The following is a 17621-nucleotide window of genomic DNA, read 5'->3' as shown; positions in this document are numbered from 1 at the left end:
CTGCGGAGACACAAACCACATGTTCGTTCAGCAAAGAGGATCATGTGAAGTTCATCACACATACCTGAATTCGCAATAAGAAAGCATTTTACTGGAAAAAACGAAACTGGAAAAGATCATCAGACGATTGAAGAGAAGAAGACAAGGAAATATAGCTGATGTTTATTCGCTGGCATTTAAGAACACTTGGCTCACACACCCGAACTCTGTAACACAGCAGAAACACTGCCAGGGAAGAAGACCGGTGCACTTACCGTGTAAACCATGTTGCCTAAGAGGAGATAGTCCGGAGTTCTTCCATTGCCAAAAACTGTATCTGTGAAGGGAATCAGCAGCAGAGGCTTTTAAGCTGTCCTTCTTCAGCTCTTAGCTTTCACATAGGGTAACACTTTAGGTACATCAATGTGAGTTTTGTCATAAAGTGCTTGGAGTGGAGCAGGGAACTAAAAGTAGAAACCACAGTCAAACGCTGCTTCCATTACTGTCCTTGAGAGAGCCTGGAATGTTAATTTCAAGGCAGTATGTGTATGCAAATCCAGCAGAATTGGTGTCCATTAATCATATTCAAAATGAAAAGTTCTGGCTAATTTAGTGCTGAAAGAGAGGGTAAAATTATTTTTCTGGCAACATTTTAATTAATTCTGCCATTAAAAAGGAATCCGATGCTTTTCGTATAACTTCCTAAATTAATAAGACTGAAATAAGCTGTGAGTCACACAGACACATTGCTTCATACCGACCAAGTGGGCCTGGGCTCTGGCTAAAATATCAACAGTGTGCACTGCCAGTAAAGAAAGAGAGGCTCCCTTTCCCTTTACTTCCGGCTGGTCACATGTCTTGTGTGCGCTGAGGCTTTGCTGACAGCCTGTCAGTCACAGTGAGGGGCTTGGCGCCTTTTGTTTGGAGAGCAGGCCCAAGCTTGTGTGGTCCTTAGCTCCAGCCAGCCAAGACTTACCGGCTCAAAGATCCCTATTCTCTCTGCACATACACCCACACACACAGAGACCATCTCAACGTGCCAAACATGCACAATTGACCTTCTATGGATCAATAAAGTTATTTGCACTCACGAAGCTCTCTGTTTGAATAAAAACATCATTTTGGCCGCAGAGAAAGCCCCTGATTGGGTCTATGTTATCTATCAAAGCTAAGTAAGTGCCAATAACTGCACGCTAAAGCATTTCAGCAGTCATTAGGGCAAACATGAACATGGGCTTGTTATTGCGTGTCCCTCGGACTGGAGCACACACATGTTTGCAATTCATGACTGGATGGTTGAAAAGAGAACTAATTAAGACAAAATACGTGTTTTTGACTGTCCTCCTTATTTATGCGCCAGGTCCACCGAGAGCCGTGGAGGAGTCTCTGGGAGCTACTTACCATGCTGGAAGGCTTTAAGGGGGAACCAGAAGAGGATGACGGAGTGGAAGAGGCCGTTCAGACAATGGGCCCAGAAGACCTGCAAAAAAGAGGGAAGAGGGATGGAGGGAAAGGATGTATAGGAGGGGGAGGACAGGGGAGGGGAGGTTGGACAGCAAGAGATTCCAATAAGAGGGTGAGAGGGAGAGAGAGTGGAAAAAAAGCATGAGAAGAGGGTGTTGGGAGCTCCAGCTTTCCAAGTGACCCCTGACCTGGGCCCTTTGTGCCAGCCAGGCGCTAGGCTAAGTGGCGGTTTTGTCGGGGCCTCCATGCTGAATGGCCGCCCCGCTGACAGACACGTTGTATATCCTCTGTGTGTGTTATGGGGGAGAAAGAGGTTGCTGAATGTGTTCATGGGCAGTTAAAGCTAATACAAGTTTGCACATTTTCCCTGTAGTCAAGAATAAATTAAAACAAAAAGAATCAGTGGGTGTAAGAAAAATACACATACTCATCTCAACAACACAAACACTGTATTACATTAATGTATGAGCTGCCAGTGTGAGGGTTTCCTCTCATTATATTTCATTAGGCTTCGGCCCTTTCATGTGAGGATTTTAACTGGTGTAGTAATAAATGACAGCAGAGTTTAAAAAAGCAAAAATAAATCTAGAAACACACACAGGGAGACTGACAGGCCTGACAGAGATTAAACTGTTTTCACGGTGATTATTGAGAGCCTGCTGGAAAACCGTGGACCGCAGTCTGCGTGTGCGTCTGTCTACGCAAGCATGTAGACTTGAATGGTTTACATCCATACTGTCTCTCTCTCTCTCTCCAAAGCCGCGGTGCTTCAAATTCACATTATGCGACGCGATGGCCAAACAAAACACTAATGGGTGATGTACCATGAAACAGCCGTGAAAATCCTTTCTGCCAAAAAACACTCCATATTTGTGCCGCCTTTCCCCCGCTGTGCTAACACAGACGCTGCTGTGAATCCTGAGGAAATTTGTGGAGATTAAAGGGCAGATGGAGCAGGGCATTAAAAATCAAAAGCAAACGGGGAAAGCATCACGTTTTAGTATCTGGCTTGTTTTAAAAAGGCTCGCTTTTCAACAACTTCAGCAAACCTGTCAGTGAAATATTAAACACTACTTATACAAGATGAATTACACGTCCTGGAAACTCACTTTCTGTATGTTGTGGTCTTCAGAACAGCTATTCGCACTATTTTACTGTGTAGGGTTACTTGAGATCATCTGGCTGGAAAATGAATGGGCACAGTGAAGGAACAAGTCCTGCTCTAATCTACGCCACGGGCTTGTTTTTGGTCGCTGTAGCACAACCTCCTCATCTAAAGTCCTTTAGCAGCCACCCCCAATCCTGGATTACCTCACTCTCCCACTGTGTACACAAAACCCAATACACTGAGTGAGGGCCAGCCAAAGCAAACCCCCACTCCTCTATCTCTGTGGTCAAATGTGTATTAAATTATCACCAATGTTACAATCACATGTTTATGCCAATTAGCCTCCCACTGGCAGGCTCAGCTCTCTACCAGCCTCCTCCCCAGCTATCTCCATCCCAAACTCTGTGGGAGTGTAAGCCAGCCCCAGTTTCCGCTCTACCATAATGAATGCTAATGAAATCAATAAATGCTCATAATCATTTGTCACAGTAGGATCCTCCCTTTCGCCCCTCCAGCCACCAGGCTCTTTTCTTTCTTGTTACGCAGCAAGTTGCTGGGGCTGGCGCTCCGAATGAATGCCTCGCCTGTCCTGCAAATATTCGGCCCTTTGTCAGAATCCTAATGGCCAAAAACAAAAATAAGAAAAAGAACCTAAACCACACGAAGGCCAGTAATTAATATCCAGCCAAATATTTCCAGAGTTGCTCCCACGCTTCCTGTTTCAGTTTTGAGGAAAACCGTATGCAAGAGAAGTAATGGTGCTATGTAGGAGGTGATAGCTTCTGGTAAACTGCTGCGATCACCGAGGCCGCACGAAGGGGAACGTGGTTTATTAGGGCGGTTTAGGTGTCTAGAATTTGTAATTAAAAGTGAATGAGCGACACAGCTGAAGCCACGCCTGAAGTTTCGAACACCCTCCGTCTCTCCCTTCTCGCACCTCAACACAAACAGCTTTAATTCACAAAGACAGTATCTGTTGTGTACAAAAGAGCCGGGCGAGCAGAAAGACAGGCTTCGAGGGGCCAAATTCCTGCTGGATTTTCTCGCCTCGCCTCGGGCCAGCTGCAAGGAAAATATCTCGGGAATAGAGTGGACAAGCCAGCAAAAACAACCTGCTGACCTGGCCAAGTCATCATTTATGAGTCTTGGAAAATGTGGCCCAAACAAAAATGGAGGTTCATTTGCTTCTAACTATCACATGAATATTTTTATGATTCCTTTTTTTGGCACCAGAAACTTAATGAAGTCTTCGCAAAAAGCTAATTAAAGGGAAATCCATCATACAACAGGATTCACAGAAAATGTCATACGATTTATGAAGTGGTCATAAATCATTAAAGTGTGATTAATAATAAAACAATTGTGAATCATAAAATCTGAAGTGATGTGCAAAGAACACAGGGCGCTTGGTTCACATTTAGTCTGTTTGTTTTTCTGTGAAATGACCTATTTTTTCCATTTCATTTAGATAGTCAGCACACATCCACTCACTGCTGTTATGCCAATTTATCAACTGTGACATTGCAGCCTTTAAATGTTATATATGTATTTCACACTGCTGGGAAAAGCTTTTTGCTGTATTAAAAATGTGTGACATTAGCAGGGCTACACCTAATGTTCACGATATGTTTTTCTTAACCCTTGTATGGTGTTCGGGTCTGTGAGACCCGTGTTCAGTTTTTTTCAAAAGAAAAATTAAACAATTAATTATTTTTTCACGTGTAAATGTGTTGTGTCTTTCCACTCACTCCACTTGATTATAACTGATTTATTTATAACATTTTGTATAAAAGAAAAACGAGAAGCACATTAATTCATAAATGTGATCTAACAAAGGTAAAGGGAAAAAATTAACCATGTTTGCTGTTCATATGTCTTGTAATTGGGATGAAGTAAACATCTGTTGAGTAATTTAACATAAAATTGTTTGATAGTGTTAATTTGGAAAGCCAAAACTCTAGCGGGTCCACCAGACCCATGAACACTGGCTGAGTAACAAAAATACGAACACCACACAAGGGTTAATTAAACAAAGGCTAATTGTGTGCAACAGCTGCTCTACAGACACTTACTGATTAATCATATCATGTATATTTACAAAAACACAAGATTCAAAGCTACAACTTTACGAGACGTTTCAATCTTAACGCTGCCTTCTGTCACTTTTAAGTGTGTAGCTAAGAAACAAACTTCTGAAAGGTTATAATTTAATGTGGTAGAAGAATTTACATACTTAGAAGTACAAATTGTGCCAAAGATAAAGCAGGAGGTGTTGTTAGTGCCAGTTCTAACCAGTGTGATCATGGAGTCAGTGACAGATGGATGCGTCAGCCTGTGTCAGATATTTTAAAACGAATGTGTTATCAAAGCAACTTTATCCTTTACACGTGTTCTTGAAAAAAATAGAAACTACATGCAAGACAAGTACTAAGGTATACTTGTTATACTTGGTGAACAACCTCTTCCTGTGTATTTGTACTCTGATATCATGCAGAGCAGACAGGCGATCCAGCTGTTAGGTGTAATATTAACATGCTAATATACTAGAGCCTCCTATGGACTAACCAGCTGTTTTTTAATAGTAGGATCAGATGCTGCATTTAAATTTTATCTATTTATTTATTATCTGTAACAATTCATCACAAATCAGAACAAATGAGCTAAACGCTCACGTTCATTGGGACGCATTTTAAAATGGCTTTTTTAAAACAGAAGTGAGTATTTCTCCAACTCGGGATCGGACCAACGTCATCTGATCCGTGCAGTCCGGTATTGTGTGGCTTAAATGCGATCTGATAGGCTTCTAAGAGAACACAAAAAACACCTCACTTAAACAAATTGCATAATTTTCTGCGACAAATGCCATTACACAGTGACAGCACACTCTCTCTACTCCCTCCTTTTCTGCTGCCATCTCCCAACAGATCTGAGCTTCCATGCCCGTGACCACCATGGCCAATCTGCTTTTAATCCACCTCCATGTGGTGCTAACCAGGTCACCACGCCTGTGAGGAGGGTCCAGGAGTCTCTGGCTCAGCATGGAGAAAGGACGAGACGACTTTATTACCAGTTGAAGGGGGAAGCTAACAGACAGCCCCCGCAACCAGACAGAACAGGTCAAGCCAGGCCAAGCCAGGCTACGACTGGATACCCACAAACTGCAGCTGCCAGGTCACTGAGACGTCAACACAACAGATCGCTGTCCCGTTATTAATGCGATTTCATTACTGGGACTTTTAACCTTTTAATTTAGTGGAGAACAAAATTAATTCCCAATCATAAAAGGTACAATAAAAAGGAACATAACATACTTTAGTTTGTTGTTGTTGTCACTTCATTTGAGCAGAATTAAAGAAATGGCTGTTACCGACACTGGGCTGTTGAAGCATGTCAGTAAAGCTAACAGTATTAATGACATACTACGTCTATGGAAAATACTGTTACACCCACATACTGTTAGACTTTACATGAAATATATTCACAGAACATGATACTTATACTTAGGACTGCAATGAAGAGCAAACTGAGAAAAATAAATAATCTAAAAGTACTGAAATCTGTTTATGTGTTACAGGAAACATCCACATAGATAACATACATGTGATGAGAGGATCAAATTACCTTGGTATTGAAGCCCATGGCATTCTGGGAGGTTTTGTAGAGCTCTGGGTATTTCAGCATATTCTCTTTCCTGCAGGAGCGCTCAAATATTCCCAGAGTGAGAGGAGGCAAGGCAGTGAAGATCTACGAAAAAACCACACGTGCACAAACACACAGTGATGAATCTGATATGAAATAATATGATTTTGCTAAAAATATCTCCCTTTAAAGCTGCCACAGTAAATCTGACCTCCAACATCCTGTCAAAGCTCTGTTTCATTTTGTTCTCCACTTGCTCCACTCTTAATTTTACTTCACTGAAGACTGGCTGACCTTATTTTGATTTGTCATGCTTTAAGTCTGTTCATATGCAAAAACCATCTCCAATGAGCATCTGCGGTCCCCTTGACTGAGGAGCAGGCATTTACAGCATCATTTCGTGGTGGTGTTGTAATGTTCTGTATAGCAGCTGCTGAGAGAGGAAGGATGCTATTTGTGTAGCTCAAGTGATTCAGTTGGTGTGAGTTCCCTCCAGGCCCATCTGGAGTGGGAGTCTTCAGGCCTCAGTCGGCAGGACCAGTGGGCTACAGGACATGCTCCACTGGCTTCTTTTCTTATTCAGAGCCAGGCTGAGGAAGACCTCCTTTGAGGGGCAGATTCAGCCCACTGCCTCTAACAGACTCCCACTGAGCCAATGGAATTCCCTCAGTTTTTGATAAAGTGAAAGACTGAAGCTTTTTCCCACAACCAAAACAGCGCTGGTTGCAAAGTGTGGGAGTGTGGGGCAAAGGGAGGATATTATGAACCAGGGCAAAAGGCAGGGCTCAAATCTCAGTTTGTACCTGCATAAATGACTTGCGCTTGAGGCCGATTGGGGTTGTGGGGAAACCTCACTTCACACTTCTCTCATTCATTTTTGTTGATTGAATCGAGTTCATTTTTATAAACAGTTTAAAGTTACATGTTGACTCATTGTGGTCTTAACAGTATACTCTTAAACCTCAGACTACACATGCACTTTTTCCCCTCCTGCTTAATTCATGACAGATATGAAATATGAGTTCATTAGGAGTGGTCCTGTTACGGCGCTCTGAGGGACTCCCTACATCAGCGGCCGGCTCTGCTCCAGTCTTCCTATTCTTATTATCGTTGAAACGTAGCTGCTCTTACTAACTATACTCTTTGGGGCAAGCGAAGCTGTTGTTCTTTCGCATTCAGTACATAGTTTAGGGCACACAGGGAATACGGGCTTGACAACGGGTCATAAATAAAGGAGAACTTTTTCAGGATGCTGATGACATAGTCACGCAATAAAGGGATCAGGCTTGAGGCACCACAGCTAATACGTTCTGTGTCAAAGAGGGGACAGAGGTAGAGGAGTAAAGTGGTCTCTATAGAGGCACATGTTTCTAAACACTCACCACATTGTACAAGCCGATGCACCAGCGTTCAAACAGAATCTGACCAGAGAAGCCATTGACGAATGCAAACCAGATCTAAGAAAGACAAAAAAAAAGAGTCAAAACAGCAACAGAAGAAATACAATCAGAGATTTATAATACAAGCTTTTTAAGAAGCCATCAACTTTAGTGGCAAACAATGAAGTCGAAGTGTTGTAACATTTGAAACATCTTTCAATGAGCACTGTCATTTTACGCTGAAAGCCATTTGCTCTCAGTTTTGATATTGAAAGCTTTAATCATAGAAGACGCTGCCACATTTACATGCAAGCAGCCATTTGCTCTTTCGGTGTAAGCTTTTCATTAGTGATTGCAAAGATAAGTGACATTATCAGATTTGAGACAGGATCACTGCATCTACAAACTAACGATCCACACAGCATCCTTCAATGTCTTTCTTATCCTACCATCAGATCAAAGGGAACGCAGCCTCCGCTGAGATTGCAATTATAGATAATAGAAAAGAAAAAGTATGTTTCCCTTTAGTGTAAGGGAAAAAATAAATAACCGAATGATCCTTAAATTAAAGTGGTTTGGTTTTAAAGTGCTGACCTGTGATCAACCTGCGTCATTAGTTTAATTCAGACACAATTTTAACTTAAAAAAAAAAACAGGCAGAAGGGCCAAATGAGAAAAAATGAGAGACAGTGGGAAAGCCAGGACCTCCAGGTGGCACCTCGGAGATGCAAAGTCTCCACTGGATTCATCACACGATTAACTTCTAACATATATCTCACCCACTGTTTTCCTCCATGATCTACCTGATGACATGTGGGTGACAGATGAGGTTAGTTCTAAGGCCAAAGTCAGGACTGCAGAACTCCTGAGTGATTGAGACTTTGATATATTGTGTCAGGAAAGGCAGACAGAGGTAATGTGAACCATGTGCTGAGTGGAAACGAGGCTTATCACCGTATTTTGATTAGCCACGCTTATTTGAGCAAAATAATGCCTCTAAGATGAAAGCAGAGCAATAGCTCCAATCTGGTAGGGAAATGGCACATACGGCGAATTTTTATTGGTGTAAAGCGGATTTATCTGACATATCCTCGAGTAAATCTGACTGCACACCCTGAAAATTGTTTGCAGATTGTAAATCAGCAACTGCACCTTACAGAGTTACAGTTTGCAATGTTGCGGTCCTGGACAGACTCATGCCAAAACTGTCAAGAGAACATCAGGGGTGCTGCGTTTTGGCCATGGCCAACCAAGCATTTCCTCGCTTCATTTAACTTCATTATGAAGGCATGAACTGCTACAAATTCTCAGATTGAGACAAAGCCTGTTTCGGGGCCCCGCCTGCCGCTGCCACTGTCTACACGACCAATAATAATCTGCCACTGGTCCTTCCCATTTACTCCTGAAAGCATAGGCATGAAAACAAATGGTGAGGGGGGGATGTAGACGAATCCTCTGTTCGCCCCTACCCTGCCCCTCACCTTCCCCTCTCTGCCTCACCCACCCATCCCAGATCCCGCCATCAGGTGCACTCTACCATGATGCTGTGTCTTTTAAAAGAGGGGGTCTGGTTTCAACCTCAGCTGAATGTGGGACTACATATGGCTAGACCAAAAGATGAACAGTACAACCCCTGGCAAAGCACAGAGAAATATATTCAGATGCCAGTGGGTAGACGGAGCCCAAGCTATGAGCCAGGTTCATCCATTAGCTCAAGCGACGGTAACGAGAGGCTAGCGGGTAGGTCAAACTGCTGAATTAATTACAGCTCTGCTCAGTGAGGGTCTGGGCTGATATATTGTTGTGCTAAGTTAAAAAAGACTCCTATTCATAGCTTGAGGTAACTGCTTCTGTGTGAGTGTTTTGGCCTGGTCTCTCGGGTCCCAATAGCTTCCCTCTCTCTTTCTCACTCTCTCCGTCTCTTGAGGGACAGATGCATTGATTTGCTCATTAGGGGAAGTACCAGGCCGGATTTTTCCTTCCCCTTTTCTTCTCCTCTTTGAGTGCCACTCAGCGAAGGGGTGTGGCTGGCCTCTCTCCCTCACTGCACATCATGAAAAACAGGGATAGAGGGAAACAGGAGCTGTAGAAAAAAGGAGGATTGGGCAAGGGCTAGGAGATAAGAAGACTTGCATATTCATCAGCAAATGAAAAATCATTGATTCCAGTGTTGCTTCACTGCTGTCTCCAAGTGGCTGGAGGGTGGGGGGGTGAGGGTATGACATTTGTCCCCAACAATGCGAGTCCTGACACTCTTAAGCTCAGCCCTGCAGGATTGTTAATGGAATTCATACACAAAGCAAGCACAGAATAAAGAGTCGCATAAAGAGGGAGCTGATAAATATGCTGGAAATATGTGGAGCTACAAACAGAAGCAGTCTCACAATGCCAGGCATGGCCTCCGTGGATTAATTCGGAGCTACTGGTCGGCGAGCTTTGCTCTGCTACTCGGAGCCGTCTCTGACTAAACTGAGCTCCACTGAATGAGCTTTCATGTAATTGCCTCATAAATGCCACTTGTCCATCAGCCCCCTCTGTAGCACCCTGGCAATGTGTCAATCAAAGCTGAGAGGCCAGCTGGCTCGCCCATGTGAACGGAGTTTCTATGGTTTCTTTTAAAAAGGGTCTCTTAGCCTTAATGTGGCTCAATTCCACTTTTTGCTGCTGTTCTTCAATCACTCGAGTAAATAAATTATTCCCGAACTTTAGTTACTGGACACATTGTTTAAAAATGTTTGGTTACATGTTGCCGCCTTTTTTTCTCCTTCTTTTAAATCAAATGAAAATTCATAGCTCAAGCATGAATGTGCTTAAAGTGCTCTCTAACCGATTAGGAAAAGAAATGCCAATCACAACCAGCAGCCTCTAAAAAGTAAAAAGAAACACTGCATGTCAGTCAATCATCCGCTGGAGTGACAGCCTTACATTCTGACTCACAATTAACCCTCTGTGAGCCACAGAAAATCTTGAACCGCTCCAGGAGCTTCAGACTAAGTTGTGCTCACATTCACGTCTTCCACAATAGGCCGAGAATCCTTCGCCCTCTTACTCCATGTGTCTTATAAGAAACCAAAGACCCCGTGGAAGCAGAGGGAGATGAAAAGAGGCTTAAATACAGGGTCTTCCTGCCCTGGCATTCAAATTGTAACCCACACTGTATGGGACAATGGTGCTGCGAACAAAAAGTTAAAATTCCCGTCAACATCCTCGATTCTGTTCTTGCAAGGCATCCCGAGAGTCGAGGGGAAAACATGCGAGCTCAAAAGTAAACCTATTAGTGCTACAAACGCTGCTTTGACTCATACCCCGGGGTTGCCGCTGTGTTAGATGTCAAGGTCTTACAACACGGGGACATTTCAAATACTGAACCAGCCAAATCGTGAAGAAATGTCCTATTATCTACTTCATTCCCCTGAAGGAGCCGAGCATGAGAGGGGGAGGGGACTTATGTTTTCAGAAAGCAACAAAAGGTGTACTGGAAAGAAGCTCGCCCTGCAGACAAAACTATCGATGTTATGTTCCAGTCGCTGGAAAAGGGCTTTTGAAAATGGACCTGGTATGTTTCAAAGGGAAGCAGTATTTGGTGGCACAAGGAAAAAGAAGAAAAGGATGCCGAGAAGAACACTGACCAGGCTTTGATGTTATCTGCCTTTTCTTTTAAACGTAAAAATCAAATTCCTAGTGATTGAGAAGCTAACGTTTACCCATGATTAAAAACAGAGACAAACAAGCGTAATCCAATTTTAAGATGTAAATGTCAAATGTAATGGATCGTGCCAACAGAAAATTACATTTGCTGAAAATTGAATTTTACTTTGAACTTGTTCTCTGAACTGTTACGGCATATGTGGAAAAGGGCAGCGGGACCGAATGAATTTATAACTGCAGTTACAGCCTGGAAAGAGAGCCGTTACCCAGGTCACAATAAGTCAGAGGCAGACACGCAGGAATGTTTTAAATACACGACGGATTTTTCATGGCACATAAACTAAAATGAGGATTTAAAAAGGGGGGATCAGAGGTCAAGTGTTACAGAAAGAGGATCAACAAAAACAATTTTTTAAGTGGTCATATTTCCATAAAAGGTCCTGTGATTATGAGGTTCTAAAAACCTGACGCTTCAGCAGGGAGCGCTCTCAAAACGCCAACATTGTATGAGCAAATAAAGCAGTATTCTCAAATCTTGTCAAGCAACATAAGGAAAGAGGTGGTCTTTTAAGTGGCCAAATAATGTCTTTTTCTCCTGTTCTGCTCCCAGATGTTACCTACTTCATGGAAATCGCTTCATGTCGTGTTTTCGGTTACGCTGCGTGGTCACTTTGGCACAAAGCGACTGGTAAAGCTCAAAGATCAAACACTCAGCAGTTTCCACTTCTGGATTTTTGGGACGGTGCAAAGCCAAACTTGCTACTTTTGCCACACAAGTGCACGGCCTGTTGATCAAAACATCTGAGCACTACTAGTGATAAAGCTGCCGATGATAGGAAGCACTTCACGTGTCTGGCCACCCTTGGTTATAGATCTGAGGCTGCAATCTGCACTGGGTCTGGTATCTGTCAGATGCCATCAAACCCACCACACAACAACTGACCGATGCCGGCAGAGACACGTGAAACTATCTAATCCTTATCCACTGATAAACAGCGGGAGTGTTCGAGTGTCTGTGAACATTTCCCAACAAGGCCCATCAGTGCAGTAAAAATCACAGTGATGGGAAAATGTTATTGAGCATTATTTCTGGAAAGAAGTTGAACTTGCCAAGGAAAATAAAATAATGCATATAAATATGTAGGAACATCACAAGAAAGCCATTTGATAAAATACATGAAAAATAAAGTTAATCCTAGCATTTCACCATTATCACAGCCCAAGTTAGAGCATAACATGGTTGGCCACTAATCATCTGCATTTTATTTCTTGGCATGTCCAATGTTACTCGCATAACAATCAATACCTAAATGTTAGGACATAAAATATGTGGAGTGACTAGTGAACTGGTTCGACTTCTCACTAACTCAGATGAACTGCAGATGAATATTCTGAGGACTGAACAACTGGCAAGGACTAAAGGCAGACTTCCTGTTGATTATACCACGTATGATAGAGTGTGTATGTCTGCGAGCCTTCTCGTGGGCATATTCTGCTCCGATATGTCCAAACTCAAACCCTTCATCCAGCAGCTGCACAACCTGGCAGGTACTGTGAGGGGCCAGTCAACAGAAATACAAACATGGAAACTCTAACAGGGAATCTTTGCCTTTACGTAGTTGTGCCATTTGCATCTTTGAAAAAAAGAATCTCAAAGCTGTGCATTCACATCTGGCTTTTTGCATGACGTTCAGTGCTGAGAGCTTCTGTGTGAGTCTTACCTCGATGATGTACAGGACAATATTCTTGTAGAAGCAGTATAGGATGCACTTGGCTACGCGGTTGTAATTCCAGGCTCCGTGAACCAGCAGCAGATTCTTTAAGTATTTGAACTGTGTGGGAGGGAAATGAATGGAGAAAACACGACAAAATGAACGGATAGCAGAACTCTGTGTCTAATGTTTGTCTCTAATGGCTCCTTGTAATCAGAGATCAGGGCTGGAGCACTAAAAGAGTTACAGAACTTCAAGATTAAAAAAAGGTCTTTTGTCATTCCCGGGCAGAAAGCCTCTGATGAGAGCTTGTGGCCAAAGCTCTCGCTAACACATTCCAGAAAGTGTGTAGACAAAGACTGCAAGGCTGAGATTTGAGTTGCTGAAATTGGAGGGGTTCATGTGGGGGTATTAGTCTCCAAGGGCCTAACATAATAGTTAAATGGCTTCATAATTATAGCACTATTTAAGGCCTGTGGTGAACTTTCAATCACACTGCAATTTTGGCTGATGAGTGTGATAGCACTGGAGCAGAACAAGTGTTTCATCACCCCTTCTAGCCATCTAGAAGGGGTAGCTTGTGTCCAAAATCATTCACTTAATCACTTCTCCCTCTTTGCTCCAAATTAGTGAGCCCGTCGGCAAAAAGGAAAAGCCGCTTTCGGACAGTGCTCGGGTCATTTTCGTGGCTTCATTAATTACATTATTGCTGTTGCACAATTAAAAAGTGATACATCAACACCAGCTAACAAAATAATTACAGACAGATTTTTTTAATGATAAAAGAAAAGACACCCAGCATGTTGTCCTGTAACGCACAAAATCTCTGTCAGTGTTTGTTTTTGTCTGTGAACTCCTCAAAGACCATCAAGAGCCGGGGAGCCAGACTCGTTACACTTAGCTATACTCATCTATATGAGATGTTATGATGTCATCATGTTGCCCAGCAATCACCTGGCAACAGGCTTAAATATATATATTGTAATGCACTTTGACACCCTGTAAAGCCATTGTATAATTTTTTATTTCACAGCAATATCTTCTCATTTATATGCACAGAAGTTGAATTATACATGGCTAGCAAGAGGCTGACATAAATGACATCAACCCTTATTTTTCTCTTTTCTTCTGTCAGCGTGGGCATATACTAGCTTTTACAAACATATTAAATATACATATTTTTTAGTAGTTGAAATTCTTTATGTTTGGGTAATGATTGTGGGTTTTACACACTTTTGTGAGCAGTTGTGTCATACTTTTAGCGCAGTACATGGAGCATAGTAAAACTCCTTTTACATTTGGATAGCACTAAAACATGGCTTGCTATATATCCCAATTGTATTGTGAGTAGTGAGAGCCTGACATTTTGAACACAGCTTTATTTATTTTGGGGTCTTGTCGTTCAGCATCAACACAGAACTCCTCTGTGATATGAAAGAACAGTCGCAGCTCCCAGTTTGCGTGACCCCTCGGAGGGCTGGATCAAACATCAGTTAACACAGAGCCAAGCTGATGACAGACAGTCAGCAGAGATGCCTTGGCCTGAAGCTCTTTACTCTCCACTTACTTTAACAGATAACACTGTTCAAGTATCAAATCTAGCTGCGTAGTAATCTATAGCAGCAAGATGCTCATCTGACACTCGCAGACATTAATCTAAATCATGTATAGGAGTAGAAAGTTATACAACTTCCCCTTGATTGATTTCAGTTTGTAGTCAGCAGATTACAGTTAGATGCAGAAAGTACCACTGGAAGTCTGGAGGTGTAATTTCATTTGACACAAATCGATTACAAGAGGCCACCTGTCTTTGAAGAACATACACTTTCTACATGTCATGTGGATTAAATGGGGAACTTCAGACAAACCCAAGTCTCTTGATTAGTAATTTCATACTGAAGCACAGAAAATGCACTGTGCCTTAGTCAACTCTTAGTTCCTCATACCCCCAAGCCTCTTGGCTGTACAAACACAATGAACTAAGTGGTGTGCTGTGTAACAGACTCACAAACGCCATGGATTTTGTGTCAACGGGTGTCATATGTATGCAGAGTTTCAGACAAAGTGGTTGCTGGGACATGAGTATGGGTTTAAGAAGCAGTTTGTCAGGATGCGTTCCCTGTAGCTGTGTTGGGAGTTGGGTTTCACCACAGCCTGTTTTATAGGAGATGCTACTTTACTGTATAAGTTGAAGCCCTTTCAGATATGTGCCCTATTGTTCCTCAGAACAATGTACCAAGCTATCAGTAACATGTAATACATGGAAACAGCGACACGGCTGTCACAAGGCATGGAAAACAGTATTACTGATAAAGTACTGTATGGATAAGCATTTGCAACTTTGACGTGTTTATCGAGTCGTGTATTATTGTGATTTTCACTTTGCTTGAGCCAAATGAAATATCATAACCTACCTGGTATCTTCATTTTTGCAGTCGCTGATCTTTTATTACTAGACTGACAGATTGGATCCTGTTAATATTTTAATATTTCTCTGATTCTCAAATTCCTTTATTGAGGTGAAGTTACTGAAAAGCCATCAAACCCATCACAAAGGTGATGATTTACAATTTTAAAGAAGCATGAGCCTTTAGCTCACAGGAAGCACTTGTACAAATGCAGATGTTAGTAGTTAATGTGAGCATAATAGATCTTCTTTAAACTTCAATACTAGGTAAAAGTTCCCACTTTATTTATTTGTGCTTTCAATCTCTGACTCCTCACCTGAGCAATCGAGTAGTCTGAGGAGTTTGCCGCCTGCAGACCCTCGTTGCCTGAGATTCCCACACCGACATGAGCTGTTTGGATCATTCCTACGTCGTTAGCACCATCGCCGATGGCCAGCGTGATCACCTTCACCTGTTTTTTCACCATCTCAACCACTTCTGACTTCTGAAGAGGCGATACTCTGAAAGGAAGTGATTGATAACACACGTGAGTTAAGTCCAAATCTGGGATAATAACAGTAAGAACAAACATAGCCTGGGTAAAACAGCAGCTCATATAAAGTTACATAGAATTTGTTTACTTTTTGACAGGATCTCTTAAAGAGTAACAAATATAAACTGTAAGATACTAACTGCTGCTGGCTGGGTGTGAAAAGGTGGAAAGGCAGCGTTATAGAATAGATAAACATCTTCTTAATTAGTAAGTAAGTAAAACCCATCCTCTTCCTCAAGACTTCAATCTTAGCTTTATGCCCTCACTGCCAGCCTCTAGCCTCCCCAACAGTGGCTTCTTCTTTGTGCACCAGACTCAGCGTAGCATACAGTAAAGAAATTCTCTGGAGATGATGATGTTGTAAACTGCACGTCTGTCTTTAACTGTGAAACTGTTCATGTTTATGTTCTCCATGGTTTAAGGGGCCTCATTCATCTCGCGGTGTATCTTAGTGCCCACAGAGTGTGCACAAGGCAAAGGCAGGTGGAGGTGGGGGCAAAAAAATAAATACAAATTTGACGTACTGCACGGGTAATAGCGTGGCATCTAAAGGGTCGCTGTTGTTCTGAAAACATGGTGCTGAGTTCTGGCCCCAGATCCTGTCATGGCTGCTTGAGTACTTAAGTGCTTCCTCTCACTTATGTGGCCTGGGCAGGTCAACAGCGCACCTTCATGTTATATTACGGTGCCATAAAAAGTCTAAATGACCTTTATGGTGGAGAAATAATAATATGTAGATTTAGGACATCGTTTGAAATTTCACTTGGGTCATTTTTAACATTTGGCTCTAATAGAAAAATAAACTTCAGGACAACAGCTTGGGCTTTCGGATTATTTACTGCCTGATTCTTTTAGACACGACATTTAATGTCTTGCTTGTTCCCAGCTTATTTTATTGTTTCGGGTTTAAATTTTACCTGCAGCATATGACAGCTTTACAGGACAAGGCGAGGTCCAGGAAGTACTGGCGCACTCCAAATGTAAGAGCGTATTTTAGAGTCTTTCCATCAATAATGAGAGCAAAGTCGTTTTCCTTGTAGAGGGAATCTCCCAGCATTCCACAGTGGTGGCTGAGGGTTTCTCTTGTTCTCTAAAAGAGGGGAAAAAGCAAAGAATTTGATATTTTAATGTTGTTTTTGGGTTTTGCTTCTCATGAGGTTTCTGATTAATTACCAAACAATGGTATAATAACACTTTAAGGGTGTCTGTAGAGCAGATCCTCAATGAAGAAAGAAGGCGATCAGGATTTTGACACATTTAATGACTTGCTTAATTACCCATATTACTCCTCTGAGGTTTCATGACGTTTATCTTAATTTTGGAGTAACTTTCTCACAGACAAGGGAATAAAATAAAAGAAACAAAAATAATTTTTGAACGTGATGGCGAAATAATGAAAAAGAATAGATTAAAAAAAGCACAATAAAATGAAAAATAGCTATAATGAGCTTTAAAAACAGAATTAACAAACAAGTCCACACTTCACTGGAAATGACAACATTTGGTCTAAAGAATCTCTAAAGACAAAAAATTATCTTAGCATCTTAATTTCCACCAAAAAGTACCTTTATATTATTGTAAAGCTTTCATGAATGATCAATGCCTAAATCTCAACCCAAACTGTAACAATGTTTACATATATTAGATTCTCGCCACTCACAGTTTGAACTGATTCCTACTGAGAACGTTTTAATTATAAACATTTATTGTCATATATACACTTGATATATATCTATATCTATAGATATATAT

At 41.9% G+C, this 17621-nt stretch overlaps 1 protein-coding gene across 8 annotated transcripts in view; it reads right to left on the bottom strand.

The window, feature by feature from the left end:
* Window positions 1–17621, bottom strand: part of atp8a1 (ATPase phospholipid transporting 8A1) — a 106733-nt gene that overhangs the window by 19163 nt on the left and 69949 nt on the right. For all 8 annotated transcript variants that reach the window (XM_005722843.1, XM_005722845.1, XM_005722848.1 and 5 more), the window contains 7 exons: window positions 16787–16959; window positions 15654–15837; window positions 12939–13049; window positions 7573–7647; window positions 6173–6295; window positions 1381–1459; window positions 255–316 (listed from right to left, as the gene is read on the bottom strand). In XM_005722843.1, the coding sequence (XP_005722900.1) occupies window positions 255–316; window positions 1381–1459; window positions 6173–6295; window positions 7573–7647; window positions 12939–13049; window positions 15654–15837; window positions 16787–16959 (807 nt within the window). The remainder of the gene's footprint in view (window positions 1–254; window positions 317–1380; window positions 1460–6172; window positions 6296–7572; window positions 7648–12938; window positions 13050–15653; window positions 15838–16786; window positions 16960–17621) is intronic.

This window comes from Pundamilia nyererei, unplaced genomic scaffold, assembly GCF_000239375.1.
Source record: "Pundamilia nyererei isolate P.nyererei 1_Seehausen unplaced genomic scaffold, PunNye1.0 scaffold00008, whole genome shotgun sequence".
Classification (NCBI taxonomy): domain Eukaryota; kingdom Metazoa; phylum Chordata; class Actinopteri; order Cichliformes; family Cichlidae; genus Pundamilia; species Pundamilia nyererei.
This window is presented reverse-complemented; position numbering and strand designations above follow the sequence as displayed.